General features: G+C 43.7%; 1 protein-coding gene across 1 annotated transcript; it reads right to left on the bottom strand.

The window, feature by feature from the left end:
- Positions 1-636: 636 nt before the first annotated feature.
- LOC121285229 (VQ motif-containing protein 9-like) lies at positions 637-27472 on the bottom strand. The gene is made up of 7 exons (XM_041201532.1): positions 27389-27472; positions 25944-26005; positions 21264-21368; positions 18811-18913; positions 4303-4380; positions 2363-2505; positions 637-1800 (listed from the first exon to the last, which is right to left on the bottom strand). The coding sequence occupies exons 1-7, from the start codon at positions 27410-27412 to the stop codon at positions 1737-1739; spliced, it is 579 nt and encodes a 192-aa protein (XP_041057466.1). The 5' UTR covers positions 27413-27472; the 3' UTR covers positions 637-1736.
- Between the last annotated feature and the right edge of the window lie 249 nt (positions 27473-27721).

The raw sequence follows: 27721 nt of genomic DNA, 5'->3' as shown, positions 1-27721 counted from the left end.
TCACGGAAAAGATTTGCCGCAGAGAGAGGTGGCCAGTTGAATAAAACCAGCATAAAAAGCTGCAGTATAGTTCAAGATACTGTGGAATAGTATAGTTGCACATTTAGGTTAACTCACCATGTTCCTCTATTATAAGTGTTCAACTGCTGCTGGGTTAGGTCACGCCTAGCTTGGAACATCAACATTCTGTATCGGCATTGGTGGGGATGCGGTAAAACAGAAAGTGATGAGGGCGCCTTCCTCTGCATTGGCACAGCTGAGCTGTAGCTCACAGATGGAACAGGTGTCTCTTCCATCTGTAGCATCCAGATGTCCCCATGGAGTGAATTCCCTTGCCTATCATAATGGGGGAGCTGAGGCAGATGGGAGAAGGCATGGGGGTACTGCTCGATCTAGGAAACCCTCAAACAGCTCTTAAGAATCCAATGATGGAGTGGCGTCAGACAGAACGCATCCTGCAGGGTGTTTGTGGATGGGGATGGGGATGGGGCGGGGTGGGTTTGCTGAGAGATGGACAGGAAGAGACAGACTTAAACAGAGTGGAAAATACAAAGGATTATTTTTTTTAAAACTTGTAAATTCAATATGGAACCAGTTGGGGGAAAAAAAGTTAGTTTTATAAGCATCACTGGTTGAAGGTTGCATGGTCACATTTGTCCGCCATCCCCCACCCAACAATTTTTGGTCCTCTTCACAAGCCAGGTTTGATCTTCACGTTTCTGACATCTGGTGCAGGAACACCAGGTGAAACCATTGTCGATCAGCCATCTGGGCCTTTCCAGGATTCTCCAGACATTTACTGGTGCTAAACACTTGGCGCAGGTGAATGAACCATTGACAAAAATGTTTCGATAAGGCCCGAGCTTGTCTTCCACTTTGAAAGGCCAACCCCCACCCAACCCCTCCGAGAACCTCAAATTGGAAAGTTACTCAAACCCGTTGCCAGAGTGCGAGGAAACTCGGGAAGAATCAGTGTAATTCAGGATCTGTGCTGGTGTTATCATCCTGCTCTGGACTCTTCCGTACCCCGGACATCCTTCACCAATAAACTGGAGTTGGATCCAGGATCTACATATTGAGTGGTGCCTCAGAATTTAAAATCCGAGGTGCCACAGCGTCTACTCTTCACAAAAGTGTTGCACAGAACTGATCCGGTGATCTGTAACTCCCAGTGGAAAGCCAAGCACCAAAAGGAGAGATTCGGGTGGAGACTCAGGGCTACAGTGTTGTAACTCCATCTGCAATCCGCAGTCCCTGGAGACCCTGGTCGCACTCAGTGGATTATTCCTTTAGTGTCACTCCAGCTTCTGACAGCAGTTCTTAGGATCAGTAGTCAACAGAAGCCATTCCTCTCGCTGGCAAAGCATGTCTTATTCTTTGTAATGAAATTCTGGTAGTTGATCAAGGTGCCTCCTCTACTTGTGTTTGATTTTCCAGTAGTTTTAACCCATCAGTGGGTTAGGAGAAATTCACATTCTCTAATAGGGACTAGAAGCCATTTTGTTTTTGTTGTGGGTACAAAAAGCAAGATTCCACCAGGACAGTGTTCCTACAGCGACCACCCCGTACATTTATTTGATAAGGAGGAAGTTTGGGGCTTGGATTTTGTACAAAAGAAGATCATTGATGTTGCTGGGTTACTCCGCATAGAGTATCTTAAGAGTCTAAATGCAGACAGGCCACCTTTGACTGTCATTTTCATTTCATAAATGGGTCAAAGGTAAGCCCTGTAGTCCTCACAACTCTGTTGTCAACAACCCCTTGGGCTTCACAGGCTTCTCCACAGCCTTGGCGGTAATGCTGCAGGAGGTAAACAACATCCCATTACAACATGTTAACAACTGACATAACAGCTTTAAAGAGTGACAGGACCCAGGGCCCGGCACACGGAGGAGAGCAGTGAGAGGAGTTGGGGAGAGAGTAGGAGCAATAAGGGAGGCAACTGAGGCTCCTGGTTGAGGAGGTGGGGTTGAGAGGCGGGTTTTTTTTTTTATATGGTGCGGGTGAGATGTAGCAAGGTAGAGAGACTTGGGGAGGTGAAGAAAGTCCAGAGTTTTGGGCTGAGGCTCTGCCATGAATGCTGGAGCGGGATGGGGGTTGGAGATGTTAAGCAGAATATATATGAGCTGGGGACCATAACTGGCAGTAGGTCTGGGAGCGGTGGGTGACACAATGACATGCAGGGATTTGAGGATGCAATCTTTGAAATTATGTATGTAGAGAAACCCAGATGCAACATTTAATAGAATTACAATAGAATTAGTTCTAGTGATTCAGTTCCCATTTTCTGCTAAACACAAGGCCTGGGTTTAAAACATACTCATTTATCCCTCAGCGGTAGATGTTATTAGTGAGACTTCACCTGGTTGGAAATGTTGACTCCAAGGAATGTTGAGCTGGAGAGGGAGGTGGAAGTGGAAAGAGTGCAGGTTCGGCAAGTGGTTTTGGTACCTTTGCAGTGGAAGAGACATCTCGACTGAAAATTCCATTCGGAACCACCCTGCCCTATATTGACATCAAAAAATTTAATAAAAGCACAAACACCAGAGGAAGTATTGAAATAGTCATTTGGCAGTGCAGAACTTGAGTATTGTTGAAACAAAAGAGATACGCTTGAAGCTTTTTTGCAGTAGCAACACGATAGTATTCTCCACTGCCAGGATGTTGTCGTCAAGCCAAAAATACGTACTATGTTACTCATTTGTGTGGTAGGCAGTATAAATTTCAGTGCCGGTGTGATGTTAGGTATATGTAGGCCGTATGTCCCAAATATTGGTGGATTGCATCAAGCAGCGCGTTCCCTTGACTGCTCACAATAGGCAAAGTACGGATTGTACTTAACCAGCCCGTGTTTGCAAATCTCAGAACAGTGTCCAGCATTACTTGGTTCAGTGATTGGACAGCACTTACTGAACAATCCCAAGTGTGCTAAGAATTACACAAACAACCAATCTAAGCTTATCAGTTGGACTTACAATGTGACTCACTTATGCTTGCTAGGAGCTATATATATATTCACACACAGGGCTCTGTTCTCTGCAAACACAAAGAACATGTGCAGGCATTGCACCTTTTTTCAATTAAACAAAAACTTAGGGAGCAATGGTTCTTTGGTGCATTCTTCATGGCAATGCCTCGACCAGAGACCACTTGCCAACCAATTGGCACCCTTTTTTCCCGTGCAGTATAAAGTGTTGTTCCCTTTGAAGTTTTGTATTCTTGCATCTGTCCTGATGAGTGCAAGACCAAAATCTTCACCAGCATTTCAGTTTTTTCTGCAATACTCAAATAGCTAAGTATGTCTTCTATGAAGCTCACTTGACACTTTAACTTCAGCAGATATCTTGATTGATCAGCAAGATAGCTGGAATAATGCAGGATTGAAGGAACAGCAATGATCAGTTCTAGACTGATGCTGGGCTCTTTGATGGTAATGCTGCAGTGAAATTGGCACTAACGGCTGCCAACTGGAAAATGAACAAAGAATCTGAGTGGCTCAGTTGGCTGGGGACAGGTGTAACAGGGGTGCATTAAAATAGAATTGCAAGTAGTTCCAATAAGGTGCTAAAAATTACAAATTACTCAAGCGTCCTCGACATGTGGCTCTGGAATGAGGTGCATGGGAACGCATGCCGTCAAACTATAGGTTGTCAGTTGTGAAGAAGTTTCAGGGCTTCAGTTGAGTCAATCTCAGTCGGTAGCACTCTCACCTCAGAGTCACAAGTTTGCCAGTTCAAGTCCCAAGCTAGGGCTCGAGTACAAAAGTCCAAGGCTAACAGCCCCAGTGCAACACTGAGGTAGTGCTGCACTGTCGGAGGTGCCGTGTTTAGGATGCGATGTTAATCCAAGGCCCTGTCTGCTTTCTAAGGTGTATGTGAAAGATCTCATGGTGCTATTTCAATAAAGTATAGGGCAGGACACCTACCCTATATGTATTGATCAATCAACATCACAAAAAGATTATCTGATCTTTACAGCTTAGTATTAATTGTGGGAGCTTACTCTGTGCAAATTTGCTGCTGTGTTTCCTACATTACCACAGCGACTACACTTTCATAAATGATTTCATCGGCCGCAAAGTGCTTTGGGACCTCCTGAGGTCATAACAGGCACTGTGTAAATGCAAGTATTTTTTGCCTCAACCCTTTGACTCTTCCCATTAATAGATAATTATGCAGATCCTCTACCGACAAAGAAAGCAAAAAGTGAGCTGGTTCCTGCAGAGGCAGCGACTTGTTAAAACAGGTCAAATTACAATGATCTCATGGCAGCGGCAAAACTCAATGTATAAACAGAACCTACCAGTGGTGTAGGGTCAGTGAAATCGATCAGATTCTCGCTCAGTGCCGATAACAGGTTGTCCAAATCCTCAGCAACATTCTGCAAATGCAACAGGGGCAGAAAATTAAACCAATCTGGTGTCCCAGCAAAACTGCTTTGGAGAAGGGCTCTCAAATCACAGTACAGCAGCTCAAGGTGGGGGGTGGGAAGCCATTTAACTCCCAGAATTAGTGACGGCTGAAGATTAATGAGTGAAACTGCCCAGTCTTCGATTCTGCACTTTCTATAGTAGGTTCATGGAGGTCTAGTAGCACGTCACCCATTAACAACGTTAGCCCATGGAGACCAGGAGAAGTAAAATTAACTTGCCATTAAGGTAAAGAACTGATACATTGCTTGCCTCAGTCCTCAGCTTGCTCCCCCAGAATCGCTGAAAACCTTTGCCATCTCCAGCTCTCTCATGGTCTCCATCCCACAGCACCATCCTGTCTCACACCCATTCCTGCTCCCCTGTACCATCCCAGTCATTGCTGTCTACACCACTGCCTACTTACTCTTCCCCCAGTGCTTCTAGTTATCAAGGTACTCAGTGGCCACATGCTGCCCTACCACTACAATCCTCTCCATTCGCACCTTCTGCTCTCCAAGTCCGCATCGCTACACATCCCCATCATCACCCCTTGCTCCCCTATCAGTGGCCAAACCCTTCAGCTGCCATGGCTCGCACCCAGAATTATCTGGCTAAAGTTATTGCACGCCCCTTGAACGTCTCTCCCTACTTTCAAAATCTTCATCAAAACACCAGCCCAGTGACGTCACCCAGAAATTCACAGGATTCATAAAAATCTTCAAAACATTTTACAGCGCAGCCAAGTTTGCAGAATGGGAATCCCTTGAAAAGAACTGAACATTTCTGCCTGACTCCTAAGAAATTTGCAGCTATCCTGCTCTCTGTCATTGGCACTGAGTTTCAGGAAGCTATCGAAAACAGGATGAGTGATGAGCTTGTTGTGTGCTTACATTACTGAGCACTTTCCTACTTCTCTCTGGAATTAATTCAGGCCAACTTAGACACAGCACTTCGTAAAGAGCCAGCTCTTAATATTGACAAATACAGGGCAAGTGTTCATCGGTCTTTAGAAACTCTGCTTTGAGGCACATTTGAAGTGTGTTTAGAAATGAAATTTTGCCAAAAATGTAATAAAATGGCAATGCTTAATTTGAGTTGGTGATTCGATGTGCTCACCCATGTACTATATATTGTAAGCTCCATGCTGCAAAGAGCAGGCTGTCTCCAATTGAGATCTTAGATAGTAATGTGAAACTTGAGGGTTTAAAACCAGCGCACGGCTGAGTTACTGCAAGGGTGACCTCAGGAAACACTTCCTCACACAAGATCATCTAGAACTCTCGCCGTCAAAAAGCTACTGAAACTTTCAAATGCGTGGTCGATACTTTGCACCATTCCAGTTTCCTTGTTATTTTTAAAACATGATATAGAGGAACTAAGATTGGTGCAAAAAAAAATGTACAAGAATGAGTGACATCAGAACTGAGATGATATATTTAGCAGGAAAGGCTGAACAGGCTGGGTCTCTTCTCTCCAGAAAAGAGAAGGCAGTGGAGTGGGGAGGGCTGGCTTAATCGAGGTCTTTAAAATGATGAAGCAGTTTGACAGGTCCGACAGAGAAATTGCTTCCACTTGTGGGGGAGGTAAAAACTAGGGGTCATCATAAATGCAAGGCTGTGGTAATCTGAGGTGCAATACACCTTTAAGAGAATGTGGGCAGATTGACCATGTGCTGTATGACCCAGTAGCTGTGCAGCACGGGCTACAATGTTAATGTTAGTCTAGATTAGGGTCTGGTTGGAGAAGCGCACACCATGTTAATGCTCTGTTGTCGGTGTAAATAAATAGCATGTGCTTCATTTCATATTGGTCTCTGTGTCTGCAGTATATTGTCATCAACGTACCCGCTGACAGATAAGCGTATAAATGGGTTCTTGAGCAAAGTGACCCAACAATAGAACATAACAAAGGCAGTCACTAGTAGGTTTAGTGAGGAATTAACAGGAGGAACTCACTACCAGATGGGAGTAGTTGAGGCGAATAGCACAGATGCATTTAAGGAGGAAGCTAGATAAGCACATGAGGGAGAAAGGAAAAGTAAGCCAAAAGGGTTAGATGAAGAGGAGTTGGAGAAGGCCATTATGAAGCATAAGCATCAGCATGGACCAGTTGGGCTGAAAGGTCCGTTTCTGTACTGTAGAGTCTGTTTAATATGTATGTAAAACATCTCTTCAACGTCTTTGGTTTCTCCCTGAACCACCTTCTATATTGATTAGGTGCCTCCCTCCGCCCACTAAAGCACCTTGAAATGTTCCACTTCTTTAATGCTGCCATTTTGGCATAAACTGGTGGTGCTAGCTTTTGGTTCTTGGCACTTACAACCATAAGGATTTGCAAGCTCTGTGTCTGCATCAAAAGCCAGGACCACGTGAGTTACGTTACCAGAATGAACCATCATCCTACATATTAAAGCAACTCTGCAAATCAAGGCACGGCTGAAGTCAATTAAGGTGCAGGGGCAGTCCTGGTTGAACTTGTTATGATCCCACGAGACACAACCTCCAAAAATAAACATGATTAACGGCCTCTAATTTTGTGTGAGCGAGTTAATTGTTGGATATGAACTCTTCCACACCACCTGTGGTGACAGTGTAAACAACTTCCACTGTACAGTGATGAGCTGCATTGTAGAATCTCGGCAGTGTCATTATACACAACATATGGAAATACTGCCCGTTATAGGTCATTTATTAACACTCAACACAGTTTTTAAAAAAAATTCTTTCATGGGATGTGGGCGTGACTGACAAGGCCAACATTTGTTGTCCATCCCTAATTGCCCTTGAACTGAGCAGCTTGCTAGGCCATTTCAGAGGGCAGTTACGAGCCAGCCACATTGTTGTGAGTCTGGAGTCACATCTAGGCCAGACCAGTTAAGGAGGGCAGATTTCCTTCTCTAAAGGACATTAAGGAAAACTCATCTGGTTCACTTATGACAACTGATGACAGTTTCATGGTCACCATTACTGAGAGTAGCTTTGCATTTCAGATTCATTACTTGAATTTAAATCCCACCAGCTGCCATACGGGATTTGAACCCACGTGCCCAGTGCATTAGCCTGGGCCTCTAGATTACTAGCCCAGTGACATTACCACTACACTGTCTCCCTTTTAAAAATCGGTGAAGTTAAGACAAATGTGTACTTGTGTAGCACCTCATGACATCATTGAACCAACTCAAAGCACTTCTCATGTTAAGGAATTAATTTCTTTCGAGACTGGCTCTTGAGGCAGCCAAGCACTTATATAACAACAACTAGAGAGTTAGACTGGGGCGTCAGAACGTCTTAGAGCTCGTGTCTGTGAGAGATCAAAGAGTAATGACAGAGCAATTAACAAGCCCTTTAATTGATCAGAATTACAGATTGTACATGTTAAAAATATCAACAAGGGCTGTACTGTGTATATTTAAAACCATTAAATATCACACCGGGAGAGCAAACCAGTGACTCCAGATTGTCCAAAATTACATTGTTACACTAGACAATGCCGTATAAAGAGAACGCAATTTTAGAAGAAATGAACAACAACCATGTTCAATCATGAAGGCTGTGATGAGCTGACAGAAAAGGGTGAGATTTCAAGGCAAAAAGTGAAATCATATTTTCAGGGCTCCCAGTTCAAAAGTAAGTGCTGGGTGTTTGAATAAAGTAGCATTTCAGGGTATTAGTGCACAGTCAGCAGAGTGCAGGGTATCCAACCTACTGTTCCCAGGGTCACCGACAACTCAGTTCCAATGTGCCTCCCCATTCTTTAATAAGCTTCACTTTTGGTGCTGTGGTCCCATTGGCAAGGAAAGCCTAGATCGAAGATCCGTCCGGTGGGAGTCACTTGCCATATAACAGCGATTAATTTGGATTTAAGCATTACATGCTGACTGTGGAGCTCCACGACACAGCATGGTCCACGAGAGCTTGGACACTCCTGAATAAGGAGCAGGTTTGACATAGCCTAAGGTTGGGATCGTCTGGAAGGGAGACTGGGAATTTGGTGAATTTTTTATTCATTTTAAGGAATTCAGTAGGTGAAGGGGGTTCATGAGGTTCTATTGTTGGGTTGGGGGGGGGGGGGTGGGGGGAAGCAAATAAAAAATCTATGAGCATATAAATATACTAGGGATAGTGCAGTGAAAACTTTTCCAGGCAGAACTGTGAGAAAGCAGAAGAAAAGCTGATTCTTGGAGACCGGAACCAAAACATTTCCTGATCTGATCACTTGGCCAAATGATACGCACGGATGAGTTAAAGGGGTTAAAAAAAATAAAAGCCCAGAAATTTTAAGTACTCTCCCTGTTACTGCCCAGTTCGTTTTCACGGATTTTTCTTCTGATTATTGGTCACTGGTTCACACGGTCCTGATTCTACACGAAGCAGCAGCATGTCCTGGTTTTAAATGGGGCAATTGCCTTGGAAAGTGAGAAGGCGGACAGAGGGTGCCGAGGATTGTAAAGACTGTGCAAACTGCAGGGACTTCCCCGCTCCCCCACCTCACCCCACCTTTCGGATAGCTGCACTTCGAATTGAGAAATAAAGAAAAGGAAGGCGAGGGGCCAGCTTGCTCGGCTGTCACTTCGAAGGTACAGATTTAATTTGCAGAGCTTAATTGCCGGTCAAATGAAAAAGTGGGGAGAACCCGGAGGGACCCAGTGCAAACCCGGCCAGGGCTCAAGCGGGAGGCTCTCGCTTCTCCGTTACGCCAGCAGGTGGAGGTTATTGGGAGAGTGGAGCTGTTAGTATTTCACTGGTACGGCTTCATGTAGTTACTCCCAACGATACAGAAAAGCACCTCGGACTAAAGGAAAATAGAATGGCCTCCCCTCTCCATTTTAAACAGGATCAAGCTCATCAGGGAACACCCGGATGGTCACGTAGCCTGCCCATAATCCACAATCGGAGATAGTACATCAACCGCAACAGGTACCCAAGAGGCACCTATACCCGATCTGAAATTGGTACCTTCAGCAGCGGAGGAGAGAGAAATTGGTGAATAAATTAGGGAAATAAAAATAAAATGCCACTCAAAGATAGCTCAGCTTTATTTTTTTTATTATTCTTTCATGAGATGTGAGTGTCGCTGGCTGGGCCAGCATTTATTACCCATCCCTAATTGCCCTTGAGAAGGTGGAGGTGAGCTGCCTTCTTGAACTGCTGCAATCCATGTGGTGTAGGTGCACCCACAGTGCTGTTAGGAAGGGAGCTCCAGGATTTTGACCCAGCGACAGTGAAGGAACGGCGATCTATTTCCAAGTCAGGACGGTGAGTGGCTTGGAGGGGGACTTATTGAAAGCTCAGGAATTACAACATTCGTATTGTTATTACTTCCACCTCCATCACAATGCCCGATTCGAACCCTACCTCACCAGTTGCTGAAATCCTCATCCTTGCCTCTATTACCTGTGGATGTTATTATCTCAATTCTGGCTGGCTGCCAACTTGCGCCCTCTGTAAACTTGAGCTCATCCAAAACTCAGCTCTCTGGACCCCAACAGGTACCAAGTTCCATTCAGCCATTGCCCGTGCCCTCATCGACTTAAACTGGCTGGCAACACCTCAATTTTAAAATTCTCATCCTTGCTTTCAAATCGCTCCATGCCCTCTTCCCTCCTGATCTCTGACTTTGGCCAGCTCTTCAAGTGTCGCTTCTTTCACTTCTCTGATTTTAATCATTCCACCACTGCCGGCTACTCCTTCAGTTGCCGGGACCCTAAGCTCTGGAATTCCCTCCCTAATCCTCATCCACCTTTAAAACAGTCCAGAAAATCTCTGACCCAAGCTTTTAGTCACCTGTCCCAATATTTCATTATGGGGCACAACAGCAAATTTGGTTCAATAATCGTTCCCATGAACTAGCTCAGGACACTGTTACTACGTTAAAGACGCTATATAAATGAAAATTGTTCTCTTAGTCAGCCTGTTGGAGGTGCCGCACAACAACAGGTTTGCATGTGCAAGTTTTATCCTCAGATATTATGCAAGTTTTATCCTCAGCACATTGTGCCCTAAGAAGTGTTCAAAGTTTAATAACAGTTCAAGAAACAAACACAAACATCTCAAATTTACACAACGTAACCTTTGATTTGAAACATGCAGTTGCAAGACAATTCCAGCAGAGGGAGCTCATTCACCACAGCACAGGACTGAGACCAATTGACGGTCAACAATCTGACTTTCCATTAAACTAACTGATTTCAGAGTGTGTTTAAAAGTTACTGAGTTTTGCAGAGGCTTAAAACAGGTTTCTATTTTAAGCTCAGGTTAGGGAGGCGATTAAAAAAAAGCAACCATTGTTGTTCATGTCTAAGGAACGTGAGAAATCCTGCCACTACCAGCCAGACACTTGTCCAGACTCATGTGAAAAATTAATATGCAGGCAAGGTACCGGGTAGAGTTGCCATACCTCCAGGATTGCCCTGAACTCTCCAGGGGTTAAAAACTAATCCTCCTGGAGATTGCTACAAGCAAATCCAGGGAAAATTCATCGGGGAGTTGTCTGCGTTTTCAGTTTCTTTGAACACTGGTTTATATTCATTGTAAATATATTGATAGAGGGTTAAAAAAGTTGTTTGACTGGGCGAGGCTGTTGGGAAGAGGTGCTAATGTGACAAAACCTCCGTGAAGACAGTCCACCTGAGTTTTATTTTTAATTCATTCATTCACGGGATATGGGCTTCGCTGGCTGGGCCAGTATTTATTACTCATCCCTAATTTAACTTGAGGTGGTGGTGGTGGTAAGCTGCCTTCTTGAACCGCTGCAGTCCCTGTGGTGTAGGTACACCCACAGTGCTGTTAGGGAGGGAGTTCTGTGTTTTTGATCCAGCGACAGTGAAAGAACACCGATATCGTTCCAAGTCAGGACGGTGAGCGACTTGGAGGGGAGTTTACAGGCGGTGGTGCTCCCATGCTCCTGCTGCCCTTTACCACCTATACGGACAAGGGCAGAGGGTTTGCAAGGTGCTGTTGAAGGAGCCTTGGAAAGTTGCTCAAGTCTTGTAACCAGCACACACTGCTGCCATTGGTGGTGGAGGGAATCATTGTTTAAGGTGGTGGATGGGGTGCCAATGTTTTGTCTTGGATGTTGTCGAGCTTCGAGTGTTGTTGGAGCTGCACTCATGCAAACAAGCTGCCGGGTCAACAGCTGGGAATTCTGCAGCGACTAACCCGCCTCCTGACTCCGCAAAGCCTGTCCACCATCTACAAGGCACAAGTCAGGGATAATCCATCACACTCCTGACTTGTAGATGATGGACGGGCTTTGCAGAGTCAGGAGGCAAGTTACTCGCTGCAGAGTTCCCAGCTGATGACCTGGCAACTCTCACACCAGAAGGCACCATGCATCTGTAGAATTCTACCAGAGTAGGATCCAACAAAACAGTCAAATCTGATCCGGATAATGGGTTTTGTTACCACAGAGGCACAGCGCTCCGGACAAGTTAGTTGATCATTTCTTGGGTGACTCTACTGCCCTCTTGTGGTAAAATGGATTAGCAACAAGCAGTGGGTTGTCAACATCGCACCCAAGTGAAAAGGAGTTCCTCTATATCTTGATGACTGGGAGGATTTGTGATCTGCTGCCTGTAGGTGAGATGTATACAAATATCTGGAGAATCAGGTCTCTGGGGAAAAAGACAACCGGATGTTGTGTCGGAATAAAAGCAAAAAACTGCGGATGCTGGAAATCCAAAACAAAAACAAAAATACCTGGAAAAACACAGCAGGTCTGGCAGCATCTGCGGAGAGGAGCATAGTTAACATTTCGAGTCCGAATAACCCTTCAACAGAACGTTCTCAAAATGTTAACTGTGCTCTCTCCGCAGATGCTGTCAGACCTGCTGAGTTTTTTCAGGTATTTTGGTTTTTGTTGTGTTGGAATAGATGCTTGGGGAAATATAGAAATCCAGTTGTCTCCAATAAAGCATGGCCAGCCTTTACACATTCGACACTGCCTGTGGGGAAAGTGGTTGGACAACATCCTGAGACAAATTGTGAGTTCTCCCTTACCACGTGCAATGCCATTTCTCACTGCTGGACCACAATATTGCGCACACAATCCCGAAAGCTGTTGATACATTAGTTTGAGCGCATTACTGAAGCATTATTCCAGCAGCACTCGGTGTGTTCATGCAAGAGAAAGGCTTCTATTCAGCTGAATAACCCTTGTCCTAAACTCAAAGACTATACTTTATACCCTCTCTTAAGTACGTCACCAGGGGCCAGTGGTAAGGCCAGTGAAAAATGCCACGAATCACAGGGAGAAAGAGAGCTAGCGTCATGTGTAATCTTGTACGCATCAAAAATGCCAATGGGTGAAACTACTATTGGAGAATTCAGCCTCAAATAATTGAAGTAATTTTACCTAATGACCCACCTCCATCATTGAGTCTCAAGAGGTGTGGTCTTTCAAAGGGCCAGACAGGTAAGGGTTAGGTGTAATAGGGAAAAGATACATCCAAGCTCAGCTGAGACACACAGAGGTTGCTTCCAAGGCAAGTTGGCCAACAAGCAAATGCATTCAAAGCCTATGGCAAACAAGAGGATGAAGGGAAAGAATGGCAGGTTCAGACTCTTCCATTAGCTATGTACCACTTGATGATGGGAGACATAGGACAGAAGCCCTAAGGGGCACATTAAGCTCTTGCTAAGTTAGCTCATTTTCAGGTGAAGTGCAAAGAAGCCTTGAGTTAGAGAGGGAGAAAAAACAACAGTTAGGAATTTCACTCAATTACACTCCAGAGACAAATGGTGCATATGTGAGGGACATCAGGAGGATATGATCATATGAATTAGCAAGAGTAGGTCAGTTGGCCCTTCGAGCCTGCTCCGCCATTCAATAAGATCATGGCTGAACTGATTGTAACCTCAACTCCACATTCCTGCTTACCTCCAAGAACCTTTCACCCCCTTGTTAATCAAGAATCCATCTAGTTTGGCCTTAAAAATATTCAGAGACTCTGCTTCCACTGCCTTTTGAGGACATGGCTTTAGGGTGAAAGGGGAAAGGTTTAGGGGGAACATTAGGGGGAACTTCTTCACTCAGAAAGCGGTGAGAGTGTGGAACGAGCTACCATCTGATGTGGTAAATGCGGACTCACTCTTAAGTTTTAAGAATAAATTAGATAGATACATGGATGGGAGAGGTCTGGAGGGTTATGGACCGGGTGCAAGTCAATGGAACTAGCGGAATAATATTTCGGTGCAGACTAGAAGGGCCGAATGGCCTGTTTTTCTGTGCTGTGGTGTTCTATGGTTCTAAGAGAGTTCCAAAGACTCAACCTCAGGGAAAAAAGTTCCCCTCATCTCTGCCCTAAATGGATGATCCATAGTACTGGATTCTCCAGCAAGGGGAAACATCATCTCCACATCAACCCTGTCAAACCCCTCAGGATCTTAAAGGTCTCAATCAAGTTGCCTCCTACTCTTCTAAACTCCAGCTGAATCAAGTCTAGTCTGCCCAACCTTTCCTCACAAGGCAACCCACCCAATCCAGGTATTAGTTTAGTAAACATTCTCTGAACTGCTTCCAATGCATTTAGATCCTTCGTTAAATAAGGAGACCAATACTGTACACAGTACTCCAGATGTGGTCTCACCACTGCCCTATATAAGTGAAGCATAACCTCCCAACTTTTGTATTCAATCCCCCTCACAATAAATGATAACATTCTATTAGCTTTCCTAATTACTTGCTGTACCCACATACTAGCCTTTTGCAATTCATACATCAGGACAACGAGATCCTCTTACAACTCAGAGCTCTGCAAACTCTCATTTAGATAATATGCTTCTTTTTTTATTTTTCTCTCCAAAATGGACAATTTCACACTTTCCCACATTATACTGCATTTGCCAGATCTTTGCCCACTCACTTAACCTACCTATATCCCTTTGTAGCCTCCTTATGTCCTCTTCACAACTTACTATCCTACCTATCTCTGTGTCATCAGCAAATTCAACAACCAGACCTTTGATCCCTTCGTCCAAGTCTTTAATATAAATTATAAAAATTTGAGGGCCCAGCACTGGTCCCTGTTGCACACTAATCATTACATGTCCCCAACCAGTAAAAGACCCATTTGTGCCTACTCTCTGCTTCCTGTTTGCTAGTCAATCTTCTATCGATGCCAATATGTTACCCTCTGCACCATTTGCTATTATTTTCCACAATAACCTTTTGGAAAGTTTAATTTCTTATCAAGTGCCTTCTGGAAATTTAAATACAGTACATCCACCAGTTCCCCCTTATCCACTGCACATGTGACTCCTTCAAAGATCTGCAATAAATTGGCTAAATACGATTTCCCTTTCATAAAATCATATTGGCTCTGCCCAATTACCATGAATTTTTCCAAGTGCGTTGCTATAACATCTTTAATAATAGCATCTAACATTTTTCCCCATGACAGATGTTAGGCTAACTGGCCTATCTTTTCCTGCTTTCTGTCTCCCTCTCTTTTTGAATAAAGTTACATTTTCTATTTTCCAATCTACTGGAACCTTCCCCGAATCTCGGGAATTTTGAAAAATTAAAACCAACCATCTCACTAGCCACTTCTTTTAAGATGCTAGGATGAAATCCATCAGGACCCAGGGACTTGTCAGTCCACAGCTCCAACAATTTTCTCAGCACCACTTCCCTAGTGATTGTAATTTTCCCCCCGAGCTCCTCTCTCCCTTCCATTTCCTGATTTACAGCTATTTCTGGTATGTTACTTTTATCCTCTATAGTGAAGACTGATGTAAAAGCCTGTTCATTTCATCTACCATCTCCTTATTATCAATTCTCCAGACTCACTCTCTATAGGACCAATGCTCACTTTATTAACTCTTTTCTTTAAATATCTATTGAAACTCTTACTATATTCTTTATATTTTTAGTTAGCCTACTCTTGTACACTAATTTTTCCTTGCTTATCAATCTTTTGGTCATTCTTTGCTGCTTTTTATATTCTGTCCAATCTTCTGACCTGCCACCTATATTTGCGCAATGAAATGCTTGTTCTTTAAGCTTGATACCACCTATCACTTTTTTTTTTTAAGTTAACCAAGGATGGCGGGTCCTCCCCTTGGAAATTTTCTTTCCCACTGGAATGTATCTATTCTGTGTACTCTGAAATATTTCTTTAAATGTCTGCCACTGTATCTCCATTGATCTATCCCTTCACCTAATTTGCCAGTTCATTTTATCTAGCTGTGCTTTCATGCCCTCATAATTGCCCTTAAGTTTAAAATGCTAGTCTTGGACCCACTCTTCTCTCCCTCAAGCTGAATGGAAAATTCAATCATTTTATGATCACTGCTACCTGGGGGAACCTTCACTATGAGGTCATTAAATAATCCTGCCTTGTTGCACAATACCAGGTCTAGTATAGCCTGCTCACTGTTTGGTGCCAGAATGTGCTGTTCCAAGAAACGATCTTGAAAACGTTCTATGAATTCCTCACCTAGGTTACCTTTGCCTATCTGATTTTTCCAGTCTATATGCAGGTTAAAATCTTCCATGATTATCACCGTATCTTTCGGAACAGTCCCACTATTTCTTCCTTTATAGCCCATCCTACTGTATGGTTACAGTTAGGGGGCCCGTATACCACTCCCAGAAGTGACTTCTTGCCTTTATCATTTGTCATCGCTACCCAACCATTTCTACATCCTGGTTTCTTGAACTTAGGTCATCAGTCTCTATTGTGATAATATCATCATTAATTAACAGAGCCACCCTTGCACCTTTTCCTAGCTTCATGTCCTTCATAAATGTCATGTACCCTTCAATATTCAGGTCCCAATCTATGTCACCCTGCAGCCATGTCTCTGTAATGGCTATCAGATCGCACTTATTTCTATTTGTGCTCTCGGTTCATTTATTTTGTTCTGAATGCTATGTGCATTCAAATACAGAGCCTTTAATTTTGTCCTAATATTTTTGTAACCTTATCTGATTTACTGTTGGATTTGTACTCCTGGTCCCTTCCTATCACTGTCTGTTTATCATTTCCCACATTACTACCCTTCTCTCATCTTCTCTTGACTCTTTGATTTGCCACATTTTCCCAAATCTGAACCCTTGCACCCACTATTTAGTCTTAAATTCTCTCCACTTCCCTAGTTGCGCAGCTCACTAGAACTAGTGCTATTGGACAACCGCAGCATGGTTCAGGAATAGACCGTCCCAAAGGTACAGCCCCCACTTCCCCCAGTACTAGTGCCAGTGCCACACGAACTGGAACCCGCTTCTCCCACATCAGTTTTTGTGCCACATATTTGTCTGTTTAATTTTATGTACCCTATGCCAATTTGCAGATGGCCCAGAAATTATTACCTTTGAGGGTCTGCTTATTAATTTAGTGCCTCGCTCCTCAAACTCTTTATGCAGAACCTCTTTCCTAGTTCTGCCTATGTTGTTGGTGTCATGGACCATGACAACTGGGTCCTCCCCCTCCCACTGCAAGTTCCTCTCCAGCCCTGAGCAGATGTCCCGAGCCCTGGTACCAGGCAGGCAACACAGCTGGCTGGACTCTCGCTCCTTGCTGCAGAGAACAGTGTCAATCCCCCTCACTATACTGTCCCCTACTACCACTACAGTCCTTTGTTCTCCCCCACTGCTTGGATGGCTTCCTGTGCCACAGTGTCATGGTCAGTTTGCTCATCCACTCTGCAGCCCCCAACTCTCATCCACGCAAGCTGAGAGAACCTCATACCTATTGGGCAATTGCATAAGCCAAGGCTCCCGCATTCCTGTCCTCTGGGTCCCCTTACCTGCCTCACTCGCAATCACACCATCCTGTCCCTGACCACTGACCAAATCAGACGTCCCTATCCTAAGTGGTGTGACTGCCTCCTGTTATAAAGCATCCAGGTAAGTTTTCCCCCCTCCTTGATGTGTCACAGTGTCTGCAGCTCAGCCTCCAGCCCAATGACTCTGGAGCTCCTTGAGCCACAAATACTTACTGCAGGCTTGTTTGCCTTGGATCACACTGCTTCCATGAGATCCCATATGCTGCAGCATTGGCACATCACCTGTCTTGCCAGCCTTAAGATGTTTGAATTAATTACATTATTCACTTATTTATTTTCCCTTTTAATATACTTCATTAACTTTAACACCAGCTCTCATACTATTTGAAACCTTAGGGCTGAAATAGACCTTAACCACTTACCAGATACTCATGAAACACCTAGCAACTTTCCCTGTAGTAAAGTAAGAACCTATTCCTGTAGGGTGAAAGGGGTAGAAAAAGCAAAAGGCAAGGAACACCTCCTTCCCCTCCTCACCAAATTCCCCCACTCACCAAACTCCCAGGCATGCACTCAGTTCCAGAGCGGCTCTCATTTGCCTTAGCTGTATGAAAGAACCCTGAATTTATAGTAAACTGAACTGGAGCTAGAGAAACCAGATTCAACTAATTAGCTAATTAACTCCTCAGCTTTCTCAGCAGAGTGTGTTTACCCTGCTTAAGGCTGGAAGAAAGAAACAAACTTAGTCTACTTACAAAGTACTTTCCAGTTACAGCTAATTACAGACTAGTCTAGTCAGAAAAACCCTATGGTTGAATTGCTATCATTTAGAGTTGGGGCTCAGCTATCGCCACTACGGGTCAGGTATCAGCAAGAGCTCAGCTTGAGGCAGGAAGAGAAAACCAAAACAGCAAATGTTGAACACTGGATACAATAAGAGAAAATGTTAAGAATATTAACATACATCCAATGTTCGCAAAAGAACCTCTACCTGAAATATTTGCCAAAAATACTTGCAGAATTACAGAACAAAATTGCAGAAAAAAAAAAGAGCTGATAGGGAAGAAAATGTTTTCTAAGTCTTGTGTGTTTATAACAAGAGCAGGATTGAGAGGTCTTGAACAATTACCCATTAACCAATCTTATGAGGCCTCATAAGGTCTATGCATGTTCATGATGAGAAGTGTCCAGGTTAATAACAATATTCTGCACTCAAAGGTGGCTTGCTGTAGTGTACAATTTAATTAGGATGGTTCTGTGCTTACTAATCTTAGATTTGAGATAGCACTTGGTAAAGAATCTAACTGCATGGAAATATCCACCAATGGGAGGACTTGAGTATGTTATCTAGGTTGTGATTTTAGAGCTGCTGCATTGCCTTAGGTCTTTTTGATGGGATACCTGCATGGTCTGGCAGGGAGTTCTCTCAGTGCCCCAACTGATAATCATCCCTCAGCTAATACCGTCAAAACAGATCTCCTTAGTTATTTTCACATTGGTGCCTGTGGGAGCTTGTTGCGTGCAAGTCACCCACCACATGTTCTTACATAGCACCAGTGACTCCCCCTACAAAAAGGGGTTTAAGCCCCTATAATTGGCTGGGAGCGTGCTTTGGGGTGCCCTGAGAATGCAAAAGATGCTGGAATTGTTTTTTTGATCCTTCCTTCTTACCTTTAGAGCTGGAAGGTCACTGGGTGGTTCTATGGGAGTTGAAGTCGAGGGAAGATTTGGAACTTGAGCGAATGGAGCCGTCTCCTTTTCATTCAGGTCATCACTGGAATAAAGCAAAGAACAGAGAGGTTTTGACACAATGGCAGCTCAAATTCCCCCACTTTATAAAACTCAAATAGTATGACTGAGGATTTAATGAACTCAGCCTGACAAAATATGATCTTTGGACTGTAATACAAATGCAGAGTGTCGTACATCTTTCATTTCTATTCTGTAAATTAAGAAAACCTACATTTTGCAATGTATTGTAATTATTTGTATTCTGACATGTTCATAATTGTGTTCATAATCTTTTTATTATTTAATACTTTATTTTTGTTTTAATGATTGTCTATAAGCATGTTATGAATTATGATTACTTGTTTTATTTGTATCATCATCACTACTCAGCACCAGCTGACATGATGATTTTGCAATAAATCAATTATCTATCTAAATGTTGGGGGTTTTTGAAGCAAATTGTATTCAATCAAGTTTATAAAAAGTGAAAAGCTGGAAGGACAGGGCAGTTAATAGGCTGAAGAATTAGACAGAGCATCACAGCGACTGTCATATAACCTGCCCCAGGCTCCTAATCTTTGCTGCCCCCCCACCCCACATCACCACCAAATCAAAATCAAAATTTTAATTACATTGCTCATTCTCTACGTTCTCAATTGCATAACATTCTATAAACATCTGTTCCCTCAGATTTTTTAAAAATTTATTTGTTCATAGGATGTGGGGGCCTCTGGCCAGCATTTATTGCCCATCTCTAATTGCCCTTGTTCAGAGGGCATTTAGGAGTTAACCACATGTGGGCCGATTTTCTTCCCTAAAAGGACATTAACAGATGGGTTTTTACAACAATCGGCAACAGCTTCATGGTCATGAAGGGTCATGAGGACTCGAAACGTCAACTTTGCTCTTCTCCGCCGATGCTGCGAGTTTTTCCAGGTATTTCTGTTTTTGCTTTGGATTTCCAGCATCCGCAGTTTTTTTGTTTTTATATTATTTTAATTCCAGATTCTTATTGAATTCAAATTTCACCATCCGCCGTGGTGGGATTCGAACCCCGGTCCCTAGGGCATTACCCTGGGTCTCTGGATTACTGGCCCAGTGACAATACCACTACGCTACCGCGTCCCCTATGAAGATGAAGTTAAAAAAAAACTCTCCCACTTTAACCAATGGCCTAATGAAGATTCTTTCCCCACGCTTCACCACATAAAATAAATTCCAACTCCCATCCCATCCCTAAAAACTCAATCCCGCGTGGAGCAGCACGGCAGTTTGAACAGCTGGATAGGTCCGGCCACCAGGTGAAAAGCAATCATCTTTTCAAAAAGCATTTCAATTCAAAAGTACAACAAAGAAAACAACACAAAAACTATATGCCCGGGTATGGTAGAGACTGCCTGCAGTTAAATAATCCTGGACGGGGTCATGCTCAGTGCTTGGCTTTAATCTTAACCCAATCCAGCTGTCTGTTCTGAAGTGGGATGCAGCAGTGAGGAAGTCAGACAAGAGTACTGCAGTACTTGCATAAATATTAATTGCTTTACTGAGAGTAACCACTTTTGGGATGTTTCCCCCTTTGGTTAGTTGGGGGGGGGGGGGGGGTGGAATCTAGAAATAGGTGACATAGTTGAGAAAAAATAAGGGGTTCCCCATTTAAGGCTGAGATGAGAATTTTTCCCTCTCAAGAGGGTCATTGGTCTGTGGAATTCTCTTGCTCAGAGCAGAGGAGGCTGGGCCATTGAATATATCCAAGGCCGAGTTAGACATTTTTGACTGACGAGGGAGTCCGGGGTTATGGCGTGGGCAGCAGGCAGGAAAGTGGAGTTAAGGCCACAATCAGACCAGGCACGATCTTAGCGAATGGCCGAGCAGACTCAAGGGGCCGAATGGCCTACTCTGGCTCCCAATTCTTGTGTTGGGGTCGTTGCCTGTGTTTCGTGGCTAGCCTTTTCTTCTCCTGTTAATTATTCTGCAATCACATTTGGTTCAGGTTTCCCATTTGTAAAGTGGTGACTGGGTAGAACCATTTTGCCCTCTTCATAAATGTTTTAACCTCAATTGCAATACTGCAAGAATTTTTTTTTTAAATATTCATTCATGGGATGTGGGTGTCGCTGGCTGGGCCAACATTTATTGCCCATCATTAGTTGCCCTTGAGAAGGTGGTGGTGAAGCTGCATTCTTGAATCACTGCAGTCCATGTGGAGTAGGTACACTCACAGTGCTGTTAGGGAAGGAGTTCCAAGATTTTGACCCACGGACAGAGAAGGAGCAGTGATATATTTCCAAGTCAGGATGGTGCGTGGCTTGGAGTGGAACTTCCAGCTAATGGTGTTCCCATGTGTCTGCTGCCCTTGTCCTTCAATACATTAGCAGACATGGAAAAGTACTTACAGGTTGAAGGGGGTGCCAACTGGAATGGGTTTCAGTGGACCCCAGGAACCTTGTCGCTCTGGGATTTTGCTCGCCAATAAAATGGTGTCTGTGGCTCCTGATCCCCTGTTTAAAATATGAAAGATAGCATGACCATATACACTCATATCAAATGTGGTAGTCTACTGATCGTCACAATATCGACTGTCTAGAATGACACTAACTACTACCTATCATGTATGCTTGCTGACTTACAATGGCTCCCTGTCTGGCCACACCGCAATTTTAAAAATTCTCATCTTCGTTTTCAATCCTTCCATAGCTTTACCGCACCACCCCCACCAGCCCCCCAACCCCCCACCACCCAGCCCACCCCCCTGTCTCTGTAATCCCCTCCAGCTCCACAACCCTCCAAGATATCTGTGCTCCTCCAATTCTAGCCTTTTGTGAATCCTCTATTTCAGTCACTTATCATTAGTGGTCGTGTTTTCAGTGACCTGGGCCTTTAAACCTCTCTGACTCTCTACCTTTCCCTTCTCCTTGAAGACACTCTTTAAATCCTACCCTTTTGAACAAGCTTTTAGTCACCCGATTTAATATTTCACATGGCTGAGTGTCAAATTTTGTTTGATAAACAGAGGCTGAGATTCCTTCACTGTTGCTGGGTCAAAATCCTGGAACTCCCTCCTTAACAGCACTGTGGGTGTACCTACAGCAGTTCAAGAAGGCAGCTCACCATCACCTTCTCAGTGGCAACTAATGATGGGCAATAAATGCTGGCCTAGCCAGCGACACCCACATCCCATGAACAAATAGATTTTAAAAAATGGCCGTGATGCATTTGAGACATCTTACTCTGTTAGAGGTGCTGTGCAAGTCAAATTGATGTTGGTGGTGGCAGCTACTGATGAACAATGCAAGTGTGGCGGCATGGACTAGTGGCAGAGAGCAGGCTAACATACATCATCACTTCAACATTTCAATTGACAAGTGATATTGTAACTCAGACCAATGCAATTCTGCCTTTCATGAATGTCCCAACACTTTGCTGAGGTTCCATGGAAACTCTTCAGTACCTCATCCAACTAGCCTAGAAAGTGAGCCCTGATAGGTTATTAAACTGGGGAAGGCATCATTTTTAGAATCTAATCAGACGCAGCTCTGACAATGATTGCTGAACAGAGATCAGGATCATGAACTCAAGCCGACTGTCCCTTCTCTAACCCAAAGGCACAGAGGACAATTGCAGCTCCCTCACTAACAGCCCCATTTGAGACCAACTAACTCAAAAAGACACTCGAGTCTTCCTGATCCATACAGTTTCGTTGATTGCTGGCTAAAATCACAGAGGTGCTGGAAGATGGGTATATATTAAACTAACAATGTCCAAAAATTGTCACCTTTCAATAACAGTTTAAAATCAAAGCCTCCTCAAACTTTCATTGAAGATATTCTAATTGGATGCACTTAAACTTGTTACTAAACAACAAACACAATTATACATCAGTATTTTGTTGAATAGAATAATGAAAAGGTGGCTGAAGCCCAAAATCCCCACAATTTCTTACAAGAGGGGAAGCACTGCAAAAGGAGGAACATGTGATGAAAGTAGCAATTCTAGGCTATACTCATACAACACCTAGTGGCCAGGTCAGGAACTCCAGGGCAAGGAAAAAAACTTGCATTTATATGACAATCCTGACATGTGCTCAGATATCCCAAAGAGTAACACGGTCAATAAACTACTTCCTGAAGTTCAGCCGCTGCTACATGTGGCACAGAAGACAGAAGATGTGATGAATGACCAGTTCACTTGCTTTCAATGGCATTGGTCGAAGGTGGTGGAATGTTAGCCAGGTGCTCTTTTGCGCCACGGGACCCTTTCTATCTACCTGAACAGGAAGAGATGGCCTCAGTTTAACGTCTCAGCTGAAAGACAGCCTTTCTGACAATGCAGATTCCCTCAATACTGTGCTGAGGCCTAGATTATGTGCTCAGCGCCCAGCATGGGGCTTGAACCTCAAATCTTACTAACACAGCTGATAGGGCCAATTGAGCCTAGAGAAAAACTATTAAGCCAGCCAAACACACTCTCATATTTAGGCCCATAGTCACACCAAGTTTTTTTTAAGCTCCATTGTGGCAAGGCTAAAATTGAACAAGTCTACAACAACTCATTTATATAGCAACCTTAGCTTGATAACATGTTGCAGCACACTTCACCGAAACCTTATAGGCAAAAGTGGCACTCATGGGATGCGGGCATTGTTAGCTAGGCCAGCATTTATTGCCCATCCCCAACTGCCCTTGTTCAGAAGGCATTTTAAGAGTCAACCACGTTGCTGTAGGTCTGGAGTCACATGTAGGCCAGGCCAGGTAAGGTCGGCAGATTCCCTTCCCTAAAGGACATTAAGTGAACCAGATGGGCTTTTACAACAATCGGCAATGGTTTCATGGTCATCCTCAGGCTTTTAATTCCAGATCTTTATTGAATTCAAATTTCACCATCTGCCGTGGTGGGATACAAACCCGGGTCCCCAGAGCGTTCCCCTGGCTCTCTGGAATGTTAGTCCAACAAACCCACCACTATGCCATTGCCTCCCCACAAAGGAAATATTAGGTCAGATGACTAAAGGCTTGGCCAAAGTTTAAGGAGCATTTTCAAACAATGTTCAGGGTTATGGGAAGGCAGCAGGGGAAAAGCTCATTTGGAGAGCTGGTGCATACACGATGGGCGGAATGGCCTCCTTCTACACTGTAACAATTCTGAGATTCTGTCGTAAAGGAAGGGGGAAAGAGGTGTCAGAAGGGAATTCCAGACATCAGGGTCTAGACAACTGAAACACAAGATGATCAGCCATGATCTTACTGAATGGCGGAGCAGGCTCGAGGGGCCGAATAGTCTACTCCTGCTCCTATTATGACCGCATGGCCACCAAAGCTGGAACGATTAAAATTGGGAATGCTCAAGAGGCCAGAATTAGATGAGTGCAGAAACCTGAGAGATTTGTGGGGGTGCAGGAGATTGCAGAGTTAGGCTGGGGAGAGATTTGAAAACAAGGATGAGAATTTTAAAATCAAGATGATGCTTGATTGGGAGACAATGTCAGTCAATGAGCAGAGGGGTGATAAGGGAACGGGACTTGCTGTGAGTTAAGGCATGGGCAGCAACGCTTTGGATGGCCTCAAGTTTACGAAGGGTAGAGTGGGGGAGACCAGCTGGGGGTTGGAGCGGTAAAATCAAGAAGTAACAAGGTATGAATGAGGGTTCCAGCAGCAGATAAACTGACATAGGGGGAAAGTCAGGAAATGTTATAAAGGTGAAAATAAGCAGCAACAAAATATTCTAATAGGAGATGCCCTGCTGGGCTATGTAAGAATTCGGTCTTTCAAACTTGGCATGAGAGTTTGAAAAGGAAAATGAAAGACTTTTATTTATAAAGCACTTTTCACAACCGTCCCAACGTCTTAAAGCACTTTACAGCCAATGACGTACTTCTTAAAATGTAGCCACTGTTGCAATGTGGGAAACAAGGCAGCCACTCTACGCACAGCAAACTCCCACAAATGTCAATGCGATGATGACTGGATAATCTATTTTTTGCAATGCTGATAGAAGGATAAGTATTGACCAGGGCATGAGGGATAACTCGCCTGCTCTTCTTCGAAATATTGCCACGGGATCTTATACATTCACACGAGCAGACAGATAGGGCCTCAGTTTAACATCTCATCCAAAAGACAGCACCTCTGACAGTGCGGTGCTCCTTCAGTACAGTTTGATGTGGTATAGGTGCACCATTAGAAGGACAAAATATATTGAACCTGAGAGCACAGCTAACTCCCTGATGCCCATCTGGCTAAGGGACCTATACAAACTCCATACAGTCAAATAACCTGCTAACAGCCACCATCTATTGTTGCATGCACAAAAACATGAGAAATAGGAGCAGTATGGACCATCGAGCTTGCTCCATCATTCAGTGCGATCATGGCTGATCATGGGAGTCATCTCCATTTCCCCACTGACTCCCCATATCCCTTAAATCGTCGAGCCACCAAAAATCTGTCTATCCCAGTCTTAAATGTATTCAATGATGGAGCATCCACAACCCTCTGGGGTAGAGAATTCCAAGGATTCCCAACCCATTGCGTGAAGTAATTTCTCTTAATCTCCATCCTAAATGATCGGCCCCTTACCCTGAGACTGCGTGCCCCCATGTTTTAGACTCTCCAACCAGTGGAAACAATCTCTCAGCATCTACCCTATCACAGGACAAACCCCTCATCCCAGGGACCAGCCGAGTGAACATTCGCTGTACCGCCTCCAATGCAAGTATATCCTTTCTTAAATGTGAAGACCAAAGTTGCACACAGTATTCCAAAACCCTGTCTCACCAAAACCCTGTAAAAATGCAGCAAGATTCCTTTATTCTGGTACTCCAAACCAACATGCCATTTGCCTTCCTAATTGCTTTCTGCACCTACATGCTAACTTTCTGCGTTTCTCGTGCAGAGGATAGCCCTTGTGAGTGAGGTATTGGAGGGTTGCCAATATCAGTGAAAATGTACCCGGGGAGAATCAGCACACTCAGGGGAAGTTGAGAACAGCAATGGGGGGTGGGAAAACAATATTCTTAAAGAAATTATGTATGGGCCAAAATGAAAATTCTACTGTGAAAGTTGTGTTTGTACCCACACCTGAATGCCATGTCAAACAGGTTAGTGTTATTTTCATTCAGTCTGGTATCATCGCTTGCCACCTGGGAAGAAAGATGCAAAACTCTATTACAATAGATTAATAACCAACACCATTCCACATTATTACCAGCAACAAAGTAAGTACACAGCACACAAACCCCTCTCGCCATACCTCACTGGCCCCCCTATTAAAATTACATAAGGCTACAAAATCACCGAGATTCATCTAAATTTTTAGATTAAGATTTGGACAAACTATTTGAAAGAAGCTTTTTACAGCAGCACTTAAATCAAAAGTTCCCAGTCAGTCCAAGTTTGTGTGACCTGCACATAATTTAACACATCAGCAATTCAGAGTCTTTCACATGCATTGCAAAATGTCACTGATTGACTGGACTGTGCATAACACGGAATGAACAATGCAAGCCTGTTGAAACCAGAATAGTAATAAACTGCATTTAATTGTTAGAAATGCAACTGATTTGGTTGTGATTTCTCTGAAGTTACTTATTTAGGTGAATGATACAGGTTCCAACAGTTAGGAATCCAGTCACAGTCACTAGTACCACAGCTGTGATCCGGGTAAAGCAGACACTGGGACAATCCTGGCGCTAACTATTCCAATGAGCGACCAGGTCACTAGCAGCGCTATCTTTTTAGAAAGGGAGATTTGAATTTTACATAGCATTTTTTGCAGCTTTAAGTCAACCCAAACAGCTAATGAAGTACTTCCTTTTTGTCACTGTTGTAATGTCAGAAACGCAGCAGCCTATTTGCACACAGCAAGATTCCAGAAACAGCAATGTCACAATGACTGGATAATCTTTTGCTTAGCGCTGTAAGTTGAGGAATAAATATTGGCCTGGCCACCAAAGAGAACTCCCCTGTCCTCTTCAAATAATGTCCAAGGGCCTCTTACGTCTACCTGAGAGGACAGGTGGGGCCTTGCCTTAACGTCTTATCTGAAAGCTGACACCTCCAACACACACTCAGTGCTGTACTGGAGTGTCAGCCTCAATTGACCTGAACCCACAACTTCTGACTCAGAAGCAAAAACGCCATCATAGAGCCAAAGAAAACACCTGGGCTCAATGTCTTTACAGCATCACAGCAATTCTTGACCATAGAAGTCCCAGTCCATTATATTTCTTATAATGTCTTATCAAAACGCTCAGATCATGAATATTGATTATATAGATAGCTATCATGTGAAAGCTAGAGAAACAAAGACAACAATTCCTGTACTGTCAGCCTACAGGTGAGATACATGCCACTAGGAAATACTTTTAAAATTATATGTAAATCTAACTGCATTCACCTGTTGACTGCTTTAAGAAAAAGGTCTTTGATTTTTCCAATTTTTTTTGCCTATTTTTAAGCTTGCCATAATGCCCGCAGCTGAGTTATTTAGATTTTAAAAAAAACACCCTTCATATGTGCCTTACCTTCATGGCAACCTCTGCCTGCATTTTCAAAATATTACTTTTCACGTCCTCAGGAAGCACAGGGCAAGTGGCATTGGCGGTGTTCTTGAGGTCCTTGTCCATCAACTTCACAATTTCATTCTGGCACAAACAGGCAACATTTTAAGATCAAGCAGCCCTTCCAGAAACACACACTGCCTGAACTCCAATATGATTAATATCACCAGCATGAGACACATCCCCATTTAGTGGAGGCAATATTTAAAATGTTGTCGTGATGTCATTGTCTCCTCTGGGACCGAGAAATAGTTTTGAGCTACTCACTTACACAAGTAAGAGAAAACATTTTGGAAC

Source organism: Carcharodon carcharias, chromosome 12, assembly GCF_017639515.1.
Source record: "Carcharodon carcharias isolate sCarCar2 chromosome 12, sCarCar2.pri, whole genome shotgun sequence".
Taxonomy (NCBI): domain Eukaryota; kingdom Metazoa; phylum Chordata; class Chondrichthyes; order Lamniformes; family Lamnidae; genus Carcharodon; species Carcharodon carcharias.
Note: the sequence above shows the minus strand (reverse complement) of the source record. Positions and strands in the feature narration are given on the sequence as shown.

Bases quoted from the DNA above. Each gene is read 5' to 3' on its own strand.
- LOC121285229 (XM_041201532.1), bottom strand. From the start codon at position 27,412: ATGCAGGCAGAGGTTGCCATGAAG. The intron at 26,006-27,388 runs GTAAGGCACATA...CTTTCTTCCCAG, and splicing joins AGGCAGAGGTTGCCATGAAG to GTGGCAAGCGATGATACCAG. The intron at 1,801-2,362 runs GTGAAGTCTCAC...TACCTCCTGCAG, and splicing joins GAGTCAACATTTCCAACCAG to CATTACCGCCAAGGCTGTGG.